The sequence below is a fragment of the Hemitrygon akajei genome, chromosome 30 (genome assembly GCF_048418815.1).
Source record: "Hemitrygon akajei chromosome 30, sHemAka1.3, whole genome shotgun sequence".
Taxonomy (NCBI): Eukaryota; Metazoa; Chordata; class Chondrichthyes; order Myliobatiformes; family Dasyatidae; genus Hemitrygon; species Hemitrygon akajei.
The window spans coordinates 3,866,703-3,884,320 of NC_133153.1; the positions used below are offsets into that span (position 1 = coordinate 3,866,703).

The following is a 17,618-nucleotide window of genomic DNA, read 5'->3' on the forward strand; positions in this document are numbered from 1 at the left end:
AGAAGAAAAGAAAAGCTTACAAAAGTTCAGAGCGCTAAGTAATGTTAGAGATCTAAAAGATTATAAGGCTAATAGGAAGGAGCTTAAGAAGGAAATTAGGAGAGCCAGAAGGGGCCATCAGAAGGCCTTGGCAGGCAGGATTAAGGAACACCCCAAGGCATTCTACAAGTATGTGAAGAGCAAGAGGATAAGACGTGAAAGAATACAACTTATCAAGTGTGACAATGGGGAAGTGTGTATGGAACCAGAGGAAATAGCAGAGGTACTTAATGAATACTTTACTTCAGTATTCACTATGGAAAAGGATCTTGGTGATTGTAGTGATGACTTTCAGCAGACTTAAAAGTTTGAGCATGTAGATATTAAGAAAAAGGATGTGCTGGAGCTTTTGGAAAGTATCAAGTTGGAGAAGTTGCTGCGACCAAATGAGATGTACCCCAGGCTACTGTGGGAGGCAAGGGAGGAGATTGCTGAGCCTCTAGCGATGATCTTTGCATCATCAATGGGGACGGGAGAGGTTCTAGAGGATTGGTGGGCTGCAGATGTTGTAGAGATAGCCCAGGAAATTGTAGACCAGTGAGCCTTACTTCAGTGGTTGCTAAGTTGATGGAGAAGATCCTGAGAGGCAGGACTTATGTACATTTGGAGAGGTATAATATGATTAGGAGTAGTCAGCATGGCTTTGTTAAGGGCAGGTCTTGCCTTACGAGTCTGATTGAATATTTTGAGGATGTGACTAAACACACTGATGAAGGAAGAGCAGTAGATGTAGTGTATATGGAAGGCAAAGAGTGGTTATAGACGGGTCATATTCTGCATGGAGGTCGGTGACCAGTGGTATGTCTCAGGGATCTGTTCTTGGACCCATACTCTTCGTGATTTTATAAATGACCTGGATGAGGAAATGGAGGGATGGGTTAGTAAGTTTGCTGGTGACACAAAGGTTAGAGGTGTTGTGGATAGTGCGGAGGGCTGTCAGAGATTACAGCAGGACATTGATAGAATGCAAAACTGGGCTGAGAAGTGGCAGAAGGAGTTCAACACAGGGAAGTGTGAAGAGGTTCATTTTGGTAGGTCAAATATGATGGCAGAATATAGAATTAATGTTAAGACTGTTGGCAGTGTGGAGGATCAGAGGGATCTTGGGGTCCGAGTTCATAGTATGCTCAAAGCAGCTGCGCAGGTTGACTCTGTGGTCAAGAAGACGTAAGGTGTAGTGGCCTTCATCAATCGTGGAATTGAACTTAGGAGCTGAGAGGTAATGTTGCAGCTATATAGGTCCCTGGTCAGACACCACTTGGACTACTGTGCTCAGTTCTGGTTGCCTCTCTACAGGAATGATGTGGAAGCTATCGAAAGGGTGCAGTGGAGATTTACAAGGATGTTGCCTGGATTGGGGAGCATGCCTTATGAGAATAGGTTGAGTGAACTCAACCTTTTCTCCTTGGAGCGACAGAGGATGAGAGGTGACCTGATAGAGGTGTGCAAGGTGATGAGGGGCATTGATCGTGTGGATAGTCAGAGGCTTTTTCCCAGGGTTGAAATGGTTGCCACAAGAGGACACACGCTTAAGGTGCTGGGGAGTAGGTACAGAGGAGACGTCAGGGGTAAGATTTTTGCTCAGAGTGGTGAGTGCGTGGAATGGGCTGGCAGTAATGGTGGTGGAGGCGGATACAATAGGGTCTTTTAAAAGACTTTTAGATAGGTATATGGATCTTAGTAAAATAGAGGGCTATGGGTAAGCCTAGTAATTTCTAAGGTAGGGACATGTTCGGCACAGTTTTGTGGGCCGAAGGGCCTGTATTGTGCTGTAGGTTTTCCATGTTTCTATTACACAACACCCAATTTGAGATAGCCTTTCCTCCAGTAGGCTCAAACACAATTCCCTCTCTTGCGATCCAATAACCAGCCAGATTTTCCCAATCCCCATTACAATTGTGACATTAGCCTTTTTACATGCCATAATGTTTTTTTACCCTTGCAATTTCTTAATCCACCAACAAATATTCAAGATTCTCTGAGCCTATGTCATTTCTTTCTAAAGATGTAATTCCATCTCTTACCAATAGAGCCACACCAGCTGTCCTTTTGATATAAAGTATATCCTTTGATGTTAAACTCCCAACTATGGCCTTCATTCAGCCACAACTCAGTCATACCGACTAATCTCTAATTGTGCCACAAGATCATCCACCTTATTCCAAATGCTTGGAAGTAGGTACAAGATGTCAGAGGCAAGATTTTCACACAGAGTGGTGGGTGCGTGGAATACACTGTCGGCAAAGGTGGTAGAGGCGGATTTAATAGGGTCTTTTAAGAGACTCTTAGATAATTACATGGAGCTTAGAAAAATAGAGGGCTACGTTGTAGGGAAATTCTAGGCAGCTTCTAGAGCAGGTTACATGGTCGGCACAACATTGTGGGCCGAAGGGCCTGTAATGTGCTGTATATTTTCTATGTTCTTTCATGGTGGTGTGCAGTGTTTTACTGAAAAGTGGTTGACAATGGTTATCTTCTCTTTCATAAATTATATTATATTTATATAACTTGTGCAATGCCAAGCAGTTTTTTATGTTTCCAGAGGCAAGTATTTCATTTTAATGATGTCTCTGTGTTGCACATTGGCAACTTGACAGTGACATCTGTTTAAAAAATAGTTTGTCAGTCATGTCATAAATAGAATGAAACAGAAAGTGACCTCGTTGTACCCTATATTTAAATAAATCATACTCCTGCAAATGGCCACAGACTACTTTGCTCGATATTTATCACTCATTTATTGATGGGAAACAAACCATCTCTATCCATCCTGTTATTCAGGACTCATCACATAATGGATTGAGCAGTAAGCCCTGAGGTTTAATCACTCTCTGGTTTCATTCAATGTTTGATGTTTCCTGCAACTTTTTACCTTCTGCAGTGGTAATGACAGCAGTACCACGAGCAGCAAGCAAGAGCTGATAGAGCTGGAACAACTGGCTGCTTATATGTGGGCAATCAACTCCAATGAGTAAAGTGAGGTGATGGTGAGGTAAAGTAGAAGTGAGGGCATTAATTTGCTGTTACCCTTTCTCCAGTCTCTTCACTTTCAGATAAAATATGGAGGAAGAGACTCAAAAAGTAGAGTAGGTCAACAGAGGACCAAGCAAGAACTGAATTCCACAATCCAAGGGACAGATCGTAGAATTCTTTACCCAGGAGGCTGTAGAAGCTCTATATTTTCTCAATCAGCAAGACAATTGAATGTGCTGGCTGTGAGGTTAGTGTGGAAGAATGATGCCATGGTAAAAGACACTGTTCAAAACCTCAGAGTATATCCCACTCCTGCACTGGTGATCCCTGTAGATCAAGAAAAATATCACTTATTGACTCTCTGTTAGCTACATTAGTTGGGTCATGTTGTTCGCATGTCTGATATCAGACTTTTGAAACTGATACTCTGTACCAAACTCTATCGTTAGAAGAAATTACCAAACAGATAGAGGAAAAGCTTCAAGGATGTGCTCAAAGCCTCCTTGAAGAAGTACTCCTGGAACCTGCTGGCCCATGGCTCCTCTATATGGACATGATGAGTGGTGAGCATGCACAGAGCCTACCTAAGTGGAGGAAGAAATAGATCTGCTCCCAAACTTCCCAACTGCCTGCCCTTACCTGTGGAAGTTTGCTCTTCCTACATTACCACCTCAGAACCCACAGATCCAGAATGCAGGTACATTATCCTTCATGCTGAGGGACTGCCTAAGAACACCATGTACAAGTTCCTTAGTTCCATGTGTTACACCCATGTGACCAATTTGGAATGTGGAAGGAACATTGAGGAAACCCACACTATCCTGGGGAGAATATACAAACTCCTTACAGACAGTGTCAAAATTGAACCTGGGTCACCAGAGCTCTAATAGTATTACACTAACTTCTACGCTTCTGTGCCACCCAAACTTCTTGATTCTTGATAGTTCTTGAGTACAAGCAGATGACAGATTGCCCAGTAGGTACATTATCAATTTATTTGCACTGACATTTAATCTCATAGCTATGTTATTTTCACTTCAGTATGTGCATTAGGAATCTGTGCCATCTCTGGCTTCCAACAGGATATTTGGAAGGGAGGTGAATATCCATTTTAAAATATTCATTTATTAAAGAGTCTACGGCAAAGGTTGGCTGATACTTACACTTTGGTCAGTTAGCGGAGGCAGAACGATCTTTCTTTCTATTGTGTTCAGATTTAATTTCCAAAGCTCCTTCAGAACCCTTTTTAGAACAGTCTTCTCACAGATTTTAGCAAACAGTGTGAGACTGGAATAAAAAGGTAAAATATGAACTGTTGCCAGGCAGTTAGGACATCAAAAGGCTTGCATTATGCTTCACAAAATCTACCAGTACATATAAAACAGCATTTCAGTTAAAATAGGCTGGAATAGCAGTTTCCTTATAACTACATTTTAAAGGCCAAATTCCCAAACTGTCCCCATAATATTTGCATTTCATATAATTGATTGCCTATTCAATGATGGATAACTGTAAAATTATGAAAGACTAGGTGAAATGAATATCTCTGGGCTAAATATTATTGATAGAATCACTTTACTTTTTATCTAGAAGGTCCATTAAAGGCCTCAAAACAGTTTCTGCATCGAGGGCTGCGTTGTTTCTGTTGGCAGATGCGTTTCCATTTCCTCTCATTTGATACAACTCAAGGTTCATCTGTTTCACACATTCTTCGATTACAGACTGGAAACTAAACCAATTAAGCAGAATTAGTGATAAATCCACACATGGAAAGCCAACCAGCAATATTTGCAACAAAATATTAAAACAAAGCTCTCACCTTTGCCTTTACATACAAAGTAAAGAAGTAAAGGCAATGCTGGAATTCAGCTTTGAACGTACAACAGGGCAAGAGACTTGGTGCCAAGTATCAGTACACAGAGGTACTGAGACACCATTTTCAAAAGAAAAGCTTTCTGTGCACATTGTCATGCTAGAGTTGTACTTAAAATATCATGCTTAGTGAAAATAAAAGTCTAGCCAGAAGAAGGGCAGGCAGATGTTTGCTCATGCCCAACTAACTGACCAATTAGAAGAGCGCAAGACTGCAGACCATACATCTGAGCCCCATGTAGACAGCCCATCTTTGTGTAATACAGATTTACAAATAAAATCCACATGTTGCTTAACCTACTGTTAATAGAATTGAGGAAAGGAAAGATTAATTAATATTGTGCCAGAAGCACTTCCTCCATGACATACCTCCCACCTTAATGAGCGCATCAGGTAACATTCACTGATCATCCAGTAGGCACCAGATAGGTCAGATGCTCTTGTGCTGATCTGCACTTCATGTGATATCTGTCCATCCAGATACAAGCAGTAATCTAATTCTCTTTTATGTATTGCAAACTGACGATTGCAGGGGATTGGGGTATCACAGTTGTGGGGGAATTGAATAGGAAAACTTTTTTGTTAATATGTCTCTACATCTCCTCCCACTACACAGTTTCCTCCAAGTTACAGTTTATAACAAATAACCTTCCAAAAATAATCCACGATCTGAAGGATTATTACCCTTAGGAAAAGTGAGTTTAACATGAGTGTTCCTGTCGTATCTCACTATCCCCTTACACAATTTATTGGTATTTGTGACATTTTTACATGGAATTTCAATATTTTTTCAGCTTTGTCTGTTATTTTATCATCTTGTAGGCAGCTAAGTAGCACAGAAGCTCCACATACTAGTAAACCTAATTATCAATTGCCAATGAGAATTGGGAACAGGTTATTAAAATCTATGACTTATAAGAAAATGGTTTCCTCGGTGATAGCAAAAATGATCCTTTAACATTACTGCAGCAAAATATGAAATGCCAAATCAATATAAATCTTCTTAATTATTTGGACAGCATTGCATTTTTCAACGATGGCTGGATGAAATCAAAAAATGTACCATGCAAATCATAAAATATTTAATGAACTCAGTAACACAGAGGAGGTGGTAATTATATTGTCAAAATCATGGAAATTAGTCTAAAAGTCTTGTCAAGAACAGAAAAGATGAATGACCACGAAGAAACCCTAAGTAAATGTTCAAATAGCAGCACAACACCCATATGAATCTGAGGAACATAATAAGCAAGACTGTTGAAGAAACATTAACAAGGTCCGACAAAACCATAACAGAAAAAGACAACTTACTGCAAGAACCAATTGTCAACAGCAGTCTGTCAGCTGAAAACACCATTGCTCTTGTATTATAAAGCAAAATTAGATATCTCAAAGGATGACAGAAAATCAAGAGTCAAAGGAAGTTTAGGCCACAAGACCCAAAGACATGGGAGCAAAATTAGGTCCTTCAGCTTATCAAATCTGCTCCACCATTACTGACTGGATCCCACTCAACCTCATAAACCTGCCTTCTCACCATAACTTTAGATCTCTAGGAAACGATTCAATTTTCACTTTACATATACCCACAGACATGGCCTCCACCGCAGTCTGTGACACAGCATTCCACAGATTCACTACTCTCTGGCTAAAAAAGAATTCCTCTACCTCTGTTCTAAAGGTTGCCCCTCAATTTTGAGGCTGTGCCCTCTAGCTCTAGACACTCCCAGCATAGGAAACATCCTCTCCACATCCACCTTATCTAATCCTTCCAACAATCATTACGTTTCAATGACATCCCCTCGCATTCTTTTAAGCTCCAGTGAGTACAGGTCCAAAGCTGCCAAACACTCCTCATATGTTAACACCTTCATTCCCAGAATCATCCTTGTGAACCTCCTCTGGACTCTCTCCAATCACAACACATCCTTTCTGAGATACGGGGCCCAAAACTGTTGACAATACTCCAAGCGTGGCCTGACTAGTATCTTATAAAAGCTCAGCATTTTCTCCTTGTTTTAGATCTATTCCCCTTGAAATAAATCCAACATTGCATTTGCCTTCTTTACCACAGACTCAACTTGTAAATAAAGCTTCTGGGAGTTTTACATGAGGATGCCCAAGTCCCTCTGATGTTTGAACTTTCTCCCCATTTAGATAACAGTCTGCACTTCTGTTCCTTTTATCAAAATGCCTCATCATACATTTTCCAACACCGTATTCCATATGCCACTTTTTCCCCCATTCTTCTAATTTGTCCCTCTGCACTACCTACCCACACCCCCACTTATCTTCATATCATCCATAAACTTTGCCGCAAAGCTATCAATAACATTATCTAAATCATTGAGAAACAATGTGAAAAGTAGCAATCCCAATACTGACCCATAAGGAACACCACTAGTCACTCTCAGCCAACCAGAAAAGGCCCCCTTTATTCCCACTTGCTGTCTCCTGCCTGTTAGCTATTCCTCTATCCATGCCGTAGGATTTTATATTGTAAGCAGTCTCATGTGTGGCACCTTATCAAATGCCCTCTGAAAATCCAAGTAAGTGATATCCACGGCCTCTCCTTTGCCCACCTTGCTTATTACTTACTCGAGGATTTCTAACTGATTTGTCAGGCAAGATTTCCCTTTTCAGAAACCTTGACTTATTTTATCATTAGTCTCCAAGTAACCTGAAACCTCATCCTTAATAATAGACTTCAACACTTTCCCAACCACTGCGGTTAGGCTAACTGGCCTATAATTTCCTTTCTTTTGCCTTCTTCCCTTCTTAAAGGGTGGAGTGACAACTGCAATTTTCAAGTCCTCGGGAACCATGTCAAAATCAAGTGATTCTTGAAAGATTTACAACCAATATATCTGCTATCTCTTCAGCAAACTCTTTCAGGACTCTGGGATGTAGTCCATCTGGTCCAGGTGACTAATCCTCCTTCAGTTTGCCTGGCATTTTTTCCTTTGTAATAACAATGGCACTCACTCCTGCTCCCTGATGCTCACGGCCCTCTAACACACTGCTAGTGTCTTCCACAGTGAAGACTGATGCAAAGTACTTAAGTTCATCAGCCATTTGTCTGTCCCCCATTACTACCTCACCAGCATCATTTTCAAGTGGTTCAATATCAACTTTCACATCCCTTTTACCCTTCAAATAACAGAAAATACTTTTAGTATCCCGCTTTGTATTATTGGATAGTTTGCCCTCATATTTAATCTTTTTCCTCCTTATGGCTCTTCTAGTTATCTTTTGTTGGATTTTAAAAGCTTCCCAATCAACCAACTTCCCACTCACTTTTTCTACATTTTATGCCCTTTCCTTGATTTGTTCCTTTGTCCATAACTTGCCCTGTCAGTCAAGGCTACCTACCATTGCCATTTGAGAACAACTTCTTTAAGACTATTACATGTGACTTATGCTTCTCCCTCTCTAGTTGCAGTATCACTGTCTCCTAAAGGTTCTTTTACCTTAAGCTTCCTAATAACATCTCGATTATTACACAATCTAAGATGGTCTTTCCCAGAGTAGGCTCAAACACAAGCTGCTCTAAAAAGCCATTTCATAGGTGTTCAACTAATTCCCTCTCTTGCAATCTGACACCAACCTGATTTTCCCAATCCCTTGCATATTTAAGAGTCCCATTGCAATTGTGACATTACTCTTATTACATGTCCTTTCCAGCTTCCTTTGCAATCTCAACTCCACATCTTGCCTACTATTTGGAGGCCTAAATATGAATCCCATAATGGTTTTTTTACCCTTACAGTTTCTTAACTCCACCTACAAAGATCTGACATTGTCTGACCCAATGTTACCTCTTTCTAAAGAATTGTATTCCATCTCCAACCACCTGTGCCTTCCTGCCTGTCCTTTTGATACAAACTATATCCTTTGATCTCAAGCTCCCAACTATAACCTTCTTTCAGCCACAACTCAGTGATACCCACAATGTCATACAACCAATCTCTAATTGCACCATGAGTTTGTCCACCTTATTCTGAATACTATGTGCATTTAAATACAACACCTTCAATCCTTCATTCTTCGCCCTTTTGAATTTTGCCTCTGTGTTACAATTTTACTCTTTGTAATGCCTGCCATTTGTAACCAATCATTGGCTTGTCCTTCCTTACATTCATGTTACACCCATCATTTTCTTGTAAACCTGCCAGTTCATCCTCAGCTCTATCGTACTGGTACCTATCCCCCTCCCATATTAGTTTAAACCACTCCCAAAAGCTCAAGAAAACCTGCCCACAAGGTCAGCCTCAGATTCAAGTGCAACCCATACCTTTTGTACAGGTCTCCCCTGCCCCAGCAGAGATCCCAATGATCCAGAAATCTGAATTCCTGCCCTCTGGTCCAATGTTTCAGCTGCACATTTATCTGACACCTCATTCTATTCCTATCCTCACAGTTGCTTGGAACAGGCACCAATTCTGAGATTACTACCATTGAGGTCCAGCTTCTTAACCTCCTTCCTAATTCCCTGTATTCTATTTTCAGGACCTCCTCCCTTTTTCTACTTATGTCATTGGTACCAATATGTACCACAGCATTTGGCTGCTCACCCTCCCTTTTTAGATTATTGTGGACACGACCAGAAACATCGTGGACCCTGGCAAACTGCCCTCCATGTTTCTTTCTCACATCCACAGAAACACCTGTCTCTTCCCCTAATTAAAGAGTTCCCTATTTTTGCTGCCATCCTCTTTAGCCCCTATTCTTCTGAGCCACAGGACCAGACTTAGTGCCAGAGGCACGACAGCTGTTACTTCTCCCAGGTAGGTTCCCCCTCCCCAAAAGTACTCAAAATGGAGTACTTACTGTTGAGGGAGATGGCCACAGGAGTGTTCTCCACTATCTGATGTTTTTCCTTCGCTCTCTTGACAGTCACCCAGTTATCTGTCTCCTGTAGCCTAGAGATGACTACCTCCCTGTAGCTCCTGTCTATCACCTCCTCATTCTAACAACCTGAAGGTCATCGAGCTGCAGCTCCAGTTCCCTTACATGGTTTCTAAGGAGCCTCATCTCAATGCACCTGGTGCAGATATGGCCATCAGGGAGGCTGGAAGTCTCCTGGAAAACCCACATGTGACACCCAGAACAGAACACTGGACCTGCAGACATACCCCCTATTCTTTCAAAAGTTAAAGAAGTAATAAATTTACCTATTTACCTCGCCTCTGCCTGTTCTCACCAGATCCTGTTAAGTCAAAGCCTCACTACTCTGACTCAGACCAGTCCAACAATGACCACTCCACTAGACAATGCCTCTCTTTTATGGAGACTGGGTTTTTCAAACAACACTGTACTTGTGCCAAAACATTTCTACTGCTTCTGTGCCACTGTCTAATCAAAGTTTACACAGCAAAAGGCTGTTGTTCATTTCAGTCTGTCAATTCACAAGTAAAAACATGCATCTGATTCCTCCCTCCTAGGAAGCAGCTGCCCTTTGAGTTTTTTTGGTCAGGCACTTTTCAAATGTGCTGAGCCTTTTTTATGCCACAGATCAATACCATTATGCAAAGGATCCATGGACCCCAGGCTGGGAACCCCTGGTTTAGAGGGATATGCGCTGATCATAGGGAATTGTGACTAGCTGCATGGACATGTTGGGATGAAGGGATTTTATATGTGCTATATTGTTGTATGTCTAAATATGCATCAAGGTAAAACAGCAACAAGTGCAGAAATAGAAATGCACCTCTTTTAATCCAGAATGCACAATTAGCCAAGCCAAAATCAGCAAGTGAAAGTGGCAAATGTCCATAATTATTCAACCTTGTTTCAGAGACTAGCACAATGGGCTGACAGATTGGAGGGCAACCAGCATCTTTTTATTTGTTTAAACATGCTTAATAAATGTTCCAATTTCTACTGAAAGTTATTAATTAATTAATTAGAATTTGAATTTATTTACATCCATCCCACAACGTCAGGGAGTAAAAATCTTTGTGTGACTCTGTCACAATGTACAGACATGTAAATTTAAAAGTCTAATGGCTTGTAGAAAGAAGCTGTCCCATAGCCTGTTGGTCCTGGCTTTAATGTTGTGGTAGTGTTTGCCAGGCAGAAGCAGCTGAAATAGTTTATGGTTGGGGTGACTGGTGTCCCTGGTGATCTTCCAGGCCTTCTTTATGAACCTACTGCTGTAAATGTCCTCAATGGAGGAAAGTTCACATCTACAGATGCGTTGGGCTGTCCGTACCACTCTCTGCAGTGCCCAGAGGTCGATGCAGTTCCTGTATCTGGTGGTGGTATAGCCAGTCAGAATGCTCTCAATGGTGCCCCTGCAGAAGGTCTTCAGGGTTTGGGTGCCCATGCTGAACTTCTGCAGTCACCTGAGGTGGAAGAGACGCTGTTGTGCTTTTTTTTGCCACAAAGCCAACATGTACAGTCCAGGTGAAATCATCAGTGATGTGTATACTGAGGAACCTGAAACTACTCACGCTCTCAACTGCGGACCTTTTGGGCCGAGCTTGTCTCCATCCCTCCTGTAATCCACAGTTTTTGGACATTGAGGGAGAGGTTGTTATCCTGGCACCACTGTGTCAGGGTGTCAACCTCTTCTCTTTAGGTTGTCTCATTACGGCTAGAAATAAGGCTGCTCAAAGTCATGTTCATTTACTCACTTACCTATTGAGCTACCCTCCAAGAGAACCACAACCTTGTCATAGGGTTTGGGGGCCTAGGCACCTCAATGACTCAGAGAGTTACGTTGGCTGGAATCAGGGACTTGTGCTTTACTCCTGGTAGGGTCACCCATGCCAAACAGGTCAAAGGGTAAAGGCCAGACTACGAGTGGTCCATTGGTCCTCCTGGTTTGGAGGTTCAGCTCAGGGCTAATAACCTTGACTGTAAAACAAAACTGCTACAGAGACAACAATGAGGAATCCTTTTCCAGTATGCCTATGTGCGACAGATTTCCTGAGTCTCCACCTGGGACTTGCTGACTGACAGTAGTGAAAACCGAGAAGAAGCTACTGGCACAACGAAGGAAGTCCTGAACACTGCCAAAACCAAAATTGGTTTTGATAGCCAAGAACAGACGGAGATGGAGGACCTTCATTGCTGCCAGCAGTGTAATGGGCAGTGAGATTATTGAGCTAAAGCTGCAATTTAACCCTAGTCTAATCTAGGGACGATTTACCATAGTCAATTCACCTATTAACCGGTGACGAGTTTGGACTGTGGGAAGAAACTGGAGCATTCAGAGAAAACCCCCGCATTCCATAGGGAGAACGTATAGACTCCTTACAGATCACATAAGAATTAATCTCCAAACCTTAACACCCCAAGTTGTAATAGCATCATGTTAACTACTGTTACCATGGCACTGTATTGTATCTATGTTTCTATAGAGATGCTACCTGACCTGTTAAGTACTCCTAAGCATTTTCCTCTTTTATTACAAACAAGGACATGGGCTACAACAATTATGCCAATGGTATATTTTAACTAACTGTACAGTTACTGTGGACAGCCAATTCCTACACAATGTTCCAAAGGCCTTTTAACCTGGAATCAGTTACTGGCCTACTGTAGGTATTAAACTTCAGAGATGGTGCATCTGGGCAATTCATCCTACATTATCCAGATGAGTTGGAAAGCAGGTGATTGAGAGTAGCTGGGTATTGTCAGATTATTCTGCGACATGTATTTTGCTAAAATTGAAGCCACTTGCATACAATCTGTCAGCAATGGCAGTGATTGATATCAGATAAAGTCAACCAACAGAAACAAGTAGAGCCAGTAATCGTTTATAGCACTTTGGGGTCTCTTTTATGATATCTAATTAAGCTTTTAAAGTTATAGATACACATCACAAGTCCATAAGACCAGAATTAGGAGTAGAATTAAGCCATTTGGCCCATTGAGTTTTCTTCGCCATTTCATCATACTGATTATCCCTCTCAACTCCGTTCTCCTGCCTTTCCATCGTGACCTTTGACACATGACTAATCAAGAATCTTTCAATCTCTTCTTTAAATATATCCAATGATTTGCCCACCATAGCTGTCTGTAGCAACGAATTCCACAGATTCACTAACCTTTGACGAAATAAATTTCTTCACGTCTCTGTTCTAAATGGACATACACTCTTCATACATTAACCCTTTCAATTCCGGAACCATTTTCGTGAACCTCCTTTCAACCCTCTCAAATGCCAGCACATCTTTTCTTAGATAAGTAACCCAAAACTGCACACAATATTCCAAGTGAGGTCTGAAGGACTGACTAGTGCCTTATAAAGCCTCAGCATTATATCCTTGCTTTTATATTCTAGTCCTCTCGAAGTGTATGTTAATATTGCATTTGCCTTCCTTACCACAGACTTAACCTGAAAATAAACCTTTAGAGAATCCTGCATATGGACTCCCAAGTCCCATTGCACCTGTGATTTTTTTTAAATTAATTTTCCTCACTGTTTAGAAAATAGTCTGTGCCTTCATTCTTTCTACCAAACTGCATAACCCACACTATATTCCATCTGCCACTTCTTTGCCCATTTTCTCGATCTGTCTCAGTCCTTCTGAGAAGTTCTGCTTCCTCAACACTACCTTGTCCCTTCTCCTATCTTTGTATATTCTGCAAACTTGGCCACAAAGTCGTTAACCCCATCATCCAAATCATTGACATATAATGTGAAAAAGAGTCCTAAAACTCACCTCTGTGGAACACCACTAGTCACCAGCAGGCAACCAGAAAAGGCTCCCTTTATTCTTAATCTTTGCTTCCTGCCAGTTAGCCAATCTTCTATCCATGCTCGGATCTTTCCTGTAATACCATGGGTTCTTATCTTGAAAGCAGCTTCATGTATGGCGCTTTGTCAAAGGTCTTCCGAAAATCCAAGTAAACACCATCCACTGATTCTGCTTTGGCTATCCAGTCTGTAGTTTCCTCAAAGAATTCCAACCTATTTGGCAGGCATACTGTCTTTGGCCAATTATATGATGTAACTCCAAGTACCCTAAAGCCTCATTCTTAACAGTGGACTCCATCATCCTCTTAACACTGCAGTCAAGCTAACCGGCCTATAAATTCCTTTCTTCTGTCTCCCTCCCTTCATAAAGAGAGGAGTGACATTTGCAATTTTCAGTCCTCTGGAACCATTTCATAATGTAGCGATCCTTGAAAGATCATTACTAATGCCTTCACAATCTCTTCAGTCACCTCTTTCAGAACCTTGGGGTATAGTCCATCTGGTCCAGGTGACCTATGAGACCTTTCAGTTTCCCAAGTACCTTCTCCTTAGATGGATCAAGTATGGGAATGTCCCCTCACACTCTCGAATTTCTGTGATTTAACGTGAAATTATCTAAAATATAAATGATAAACACACACACACACACACACACACACACACACAGGCTACATTGGAGAAGAACCTGTCAAATACTGTTCATTGCACATGATTTTTTATTACATTGTATTACCTTGTAGCAAAGATATTGCTCAGTTCATCCAAGACACCGTTAAGTTTGATCTGCAGTTCTTTCAAGGTACAACTGGCCTCTGCATCAAGCTGAAAGAAAGAAGATAATTATTTGGAATGAGCTATCAAGATGATTTCAAATAACTGAGGCTTTATAGAACATAGAAAACCTACAGCACAATACAGGCCCTTCAGCCCACAAAGTTGTGCTGAACAGGTCCCTACCTTAGAAATTACTAGGCTTACCCATAGCCCTCTATTTTACTAAGCTCCATGAACCTATCTAAAAGCCTCCTAAAAGACCCTTATCATATCCGCCTCCACCACCGTTGCTGGCAGCCCATCCCACACACTCACCACTCTCTGAGTAAAAACACTTACCCCTGACTTCTCCTCTTTGCCTACTCCCCAGCACCTTAAACATGTGTTCTCTTGTGGCAACCAATTCAGCCCTGGGAAAAAGCCTCTGACTACCCACACAATCAATGCCCTTCATCACCTTGCACACCTCTATCAGGTCACCTCCGTCACTCCAAGGAGAAAAAGTCAAGTTCACTCAACCTATTCTCATAAGGCATGCTTCCCAATCCAGGCAACATCCTTGTAAATCTCCTCTGCACCCTTTCTATGGTTTCCACATCCTTCCTGTAGTGAGGCGACCAGAACTGAGCACAGTACTCCAAGTGGGATCTGACCAGGGTCCTATATAGCTGCAACATTACCTCTCGGCTCCCAAATTCAATTCCACAATTGATGAAGGCCAAAACACATTATGCCTTCTTAACCACAATCAACCTGTGCAGCTGCTTTGAGTGTCCTATGGACTCAGACCCCAAGATCTCTCTGATCCTCCACACTGCCAAGTGTCTTACCATTAATACTATATTCTGCCATCATATTTGACCTACCAAAATGAACCACTTCACACCTATCTGGGTTGCACTCCATCTGCCACCTCAGCCCAGTTTTGCATCCTATCAATGTCCTGCTGTAACCTCTGACAGCCCTCCACACTATCCACAACACCTCCAACCTTTGCGTTATCAGCAAACTTACTAACCCATCCCTCCACTTCCTCATCCAGGTCATTTATAAAAATCATGAAGAGTAAGGGTCCCAGAACAGATCCCTGAGGCACACCACTGGTCACCGACCTCCATGCAGAATGTGACCCGTCTACAACCACTCTTTGCCTTCTGTGGGCAAGCCAGTTCTGGATCCACAAAGCAATGTCCCCTTGGATCCCATGCCTCTTTACTTTCCCGATAAGCCTTGCAGGGGGTACCTTATCAAATGCCTTGCTGAAATCCATATACACTACATCGACTGCTCTTCCTTCATCAATGTTCTTAGTCACATCCTCAAAAAATTCAATCAGGCTCGTAAGTCATGACGTGCCCTTTACAAAACCATGCTGACTATTCCTAATCATATTATATCTCTCCAAATGTTCATAAATCCTGCCTCTCAGGATCTTCTCCATCAACTTACCAACCACTGAGGTAAGACTCACTGGTCTATCATTTCCTGGGCTATCTCTACTCCCTTTCTTGAATAAAGGAACAACATTCACAACCCTCCAATCCTCCAGAACCTCTCCCGTCCCCATTGGTGATGCAAAGATCATCACCAGATCACCAGAGGCTCAGCAATCTCCTCCCTCGCCTTCCACAGTAGCCTGGGGTACATCTCATCCGGTTCCGGCGACTTATCCAACTTGATGCTTTCCAAAAGCTCCAGCACATCCTCTTTCTTAGTATCTACATGTTTAAGCTTATGTTTAGTCTTTGATAATGTTTTAGTATGAAGAGTACGCAGATGTCAAAAGCAGTGTTAATTGTGATATTGGCTTTCAAATCAATTCAGAAGAATCCAAATCATTTTCTGGCACCTAAATTTGGATGGAAAATATTTCAATTCAAGTCTGAGTGAATCAACCCTTGAGAGTGAGCAGGTCCATCTCAGTGACATGCTGCAATATGTGTGCAAGCAACATAAATGGACGGGCTTAATCACCAGAAGCAGAATGCATAATGCTCAGTATCAATTGTTTAGATTCACTCAGTTTGGCAAATACTCTTGCAAGCATTGAAATACAGAGAGGGGGGGGGGGGGCACCACTATGACCCAAATCGCTCAATTTCATTAAGGATCAGCACAATCCTAAGAGATTTTGTCATTTAAAAACTGACCTCATTAAATTTCCAAGCAAAAGCAGCATGCACCTTCAAAGCTGATTATTTGATGCAGTGTCAGTCTAGCAGCTTTTAGATGGGCTGTCAGCAGTGCAACAGGCCACTCAGATTTAAACCCATGCTTATTCTAGATTTAATCTTAACCAATAGTGTACCCAACCTCAAAGAGCAACAAGGATTTCCAATGACTTATATTCTTGATATGCAGTAGAACCATGTGAAAGCAGTCGCAAAAGAAATTGCATATCTTTTCTTGCTTAGTCACCTTCTTATATATGGACAACTTCAGGTCCTTTACAATGGAAGTCCCTTTCCTATTATATATAATCTTTTTAACCTCGACCCATCAAACCCATTAAATTTATTTAATGGGATCCACATTTGGAATTTGCCCGCTAGTTGGGACAATTTACTGCTTACTATCAGACATTTTAAATAGGGAAACTAGGAAGTAAATTTAACTTTTGAATTTTGAAATATGACTGTTGCTAGATGGCCTGTGTGCAAGGAAAATGTATTATGCAAATGAATGATTTTCATATACTTTAAACAGACATTGTAAAAACACAAAAGCTTGGTAGGATTTTATTGAAATAATGAATTAGCAGTTTGTTTCCATACATGGTTTATACATGCATACTTTGAATCCAGTTGAATGGTTAGATTTTGACATTTCCTGACATATTACTATAATATTTCCTTTTTGTCATGCTCTGAATTCAGAGAACTGACACTATGAACCAAAACTGAGATATTCGTAGAGTAACAAAAAAAATGTTTATTACTTACACAGATAATAGTAGGGCAATGAGGAGTGTGGTAGAACAGAGGGATCTACGAATACAGATCCAAAATTCCTTGGAAGTGGTATCAGGGGTAGATAGAGTTGTAAAGGAGCTTTTGACATATTTGCCTTCATAAGTCAAAGTATAGAGTACAGGAATTGGAATGTTAGAAAGATGTTAATGAGGCCAAATTTGGAGTACTGTATGTAGTTCTGGTCACCAACATATTAATAAGATTGAAAGAGTACACAAAAAATTTACAAGGATGGTGCCTAGACTTTAAGACCCAAGTTACAGGAAATGGTTGAATAG

The 17,618-nt window shown here is 41.3% G+C and overlaps 1 protein-coding gene across 1 annotated transcript in view; it reads right to left on the bottom strand.

Moving 5' to 3' along the window:
- The window catches only part of LOC140718759 (protein unc-13 homolog C-like), a 337,501-nt gene that overhangs the window by 95,289 nt on the left and 224,594 nt on the right, over positions 1-17,618 (bottom strand). Inside the window, exons 15-17 of the mRNA XM_073032872.1 lie at positions 14,328-14,416; positions 4,592-4,741; positions 4,176-4,299 (exon numbers count right to left, since the gene is read on the bottom strand). Of these exons, the coding sequence (XP_072888973.1) occupies positions 4,176-4,299; positions 4,592-4,741; positions 14,328-14,416 (363 nt within the window). The remainder of the gene's footprint in view (positions 1-4,175; positions 4,300-4,591; positions 4,742-14,327; positions 14,417-17,618) is intronic.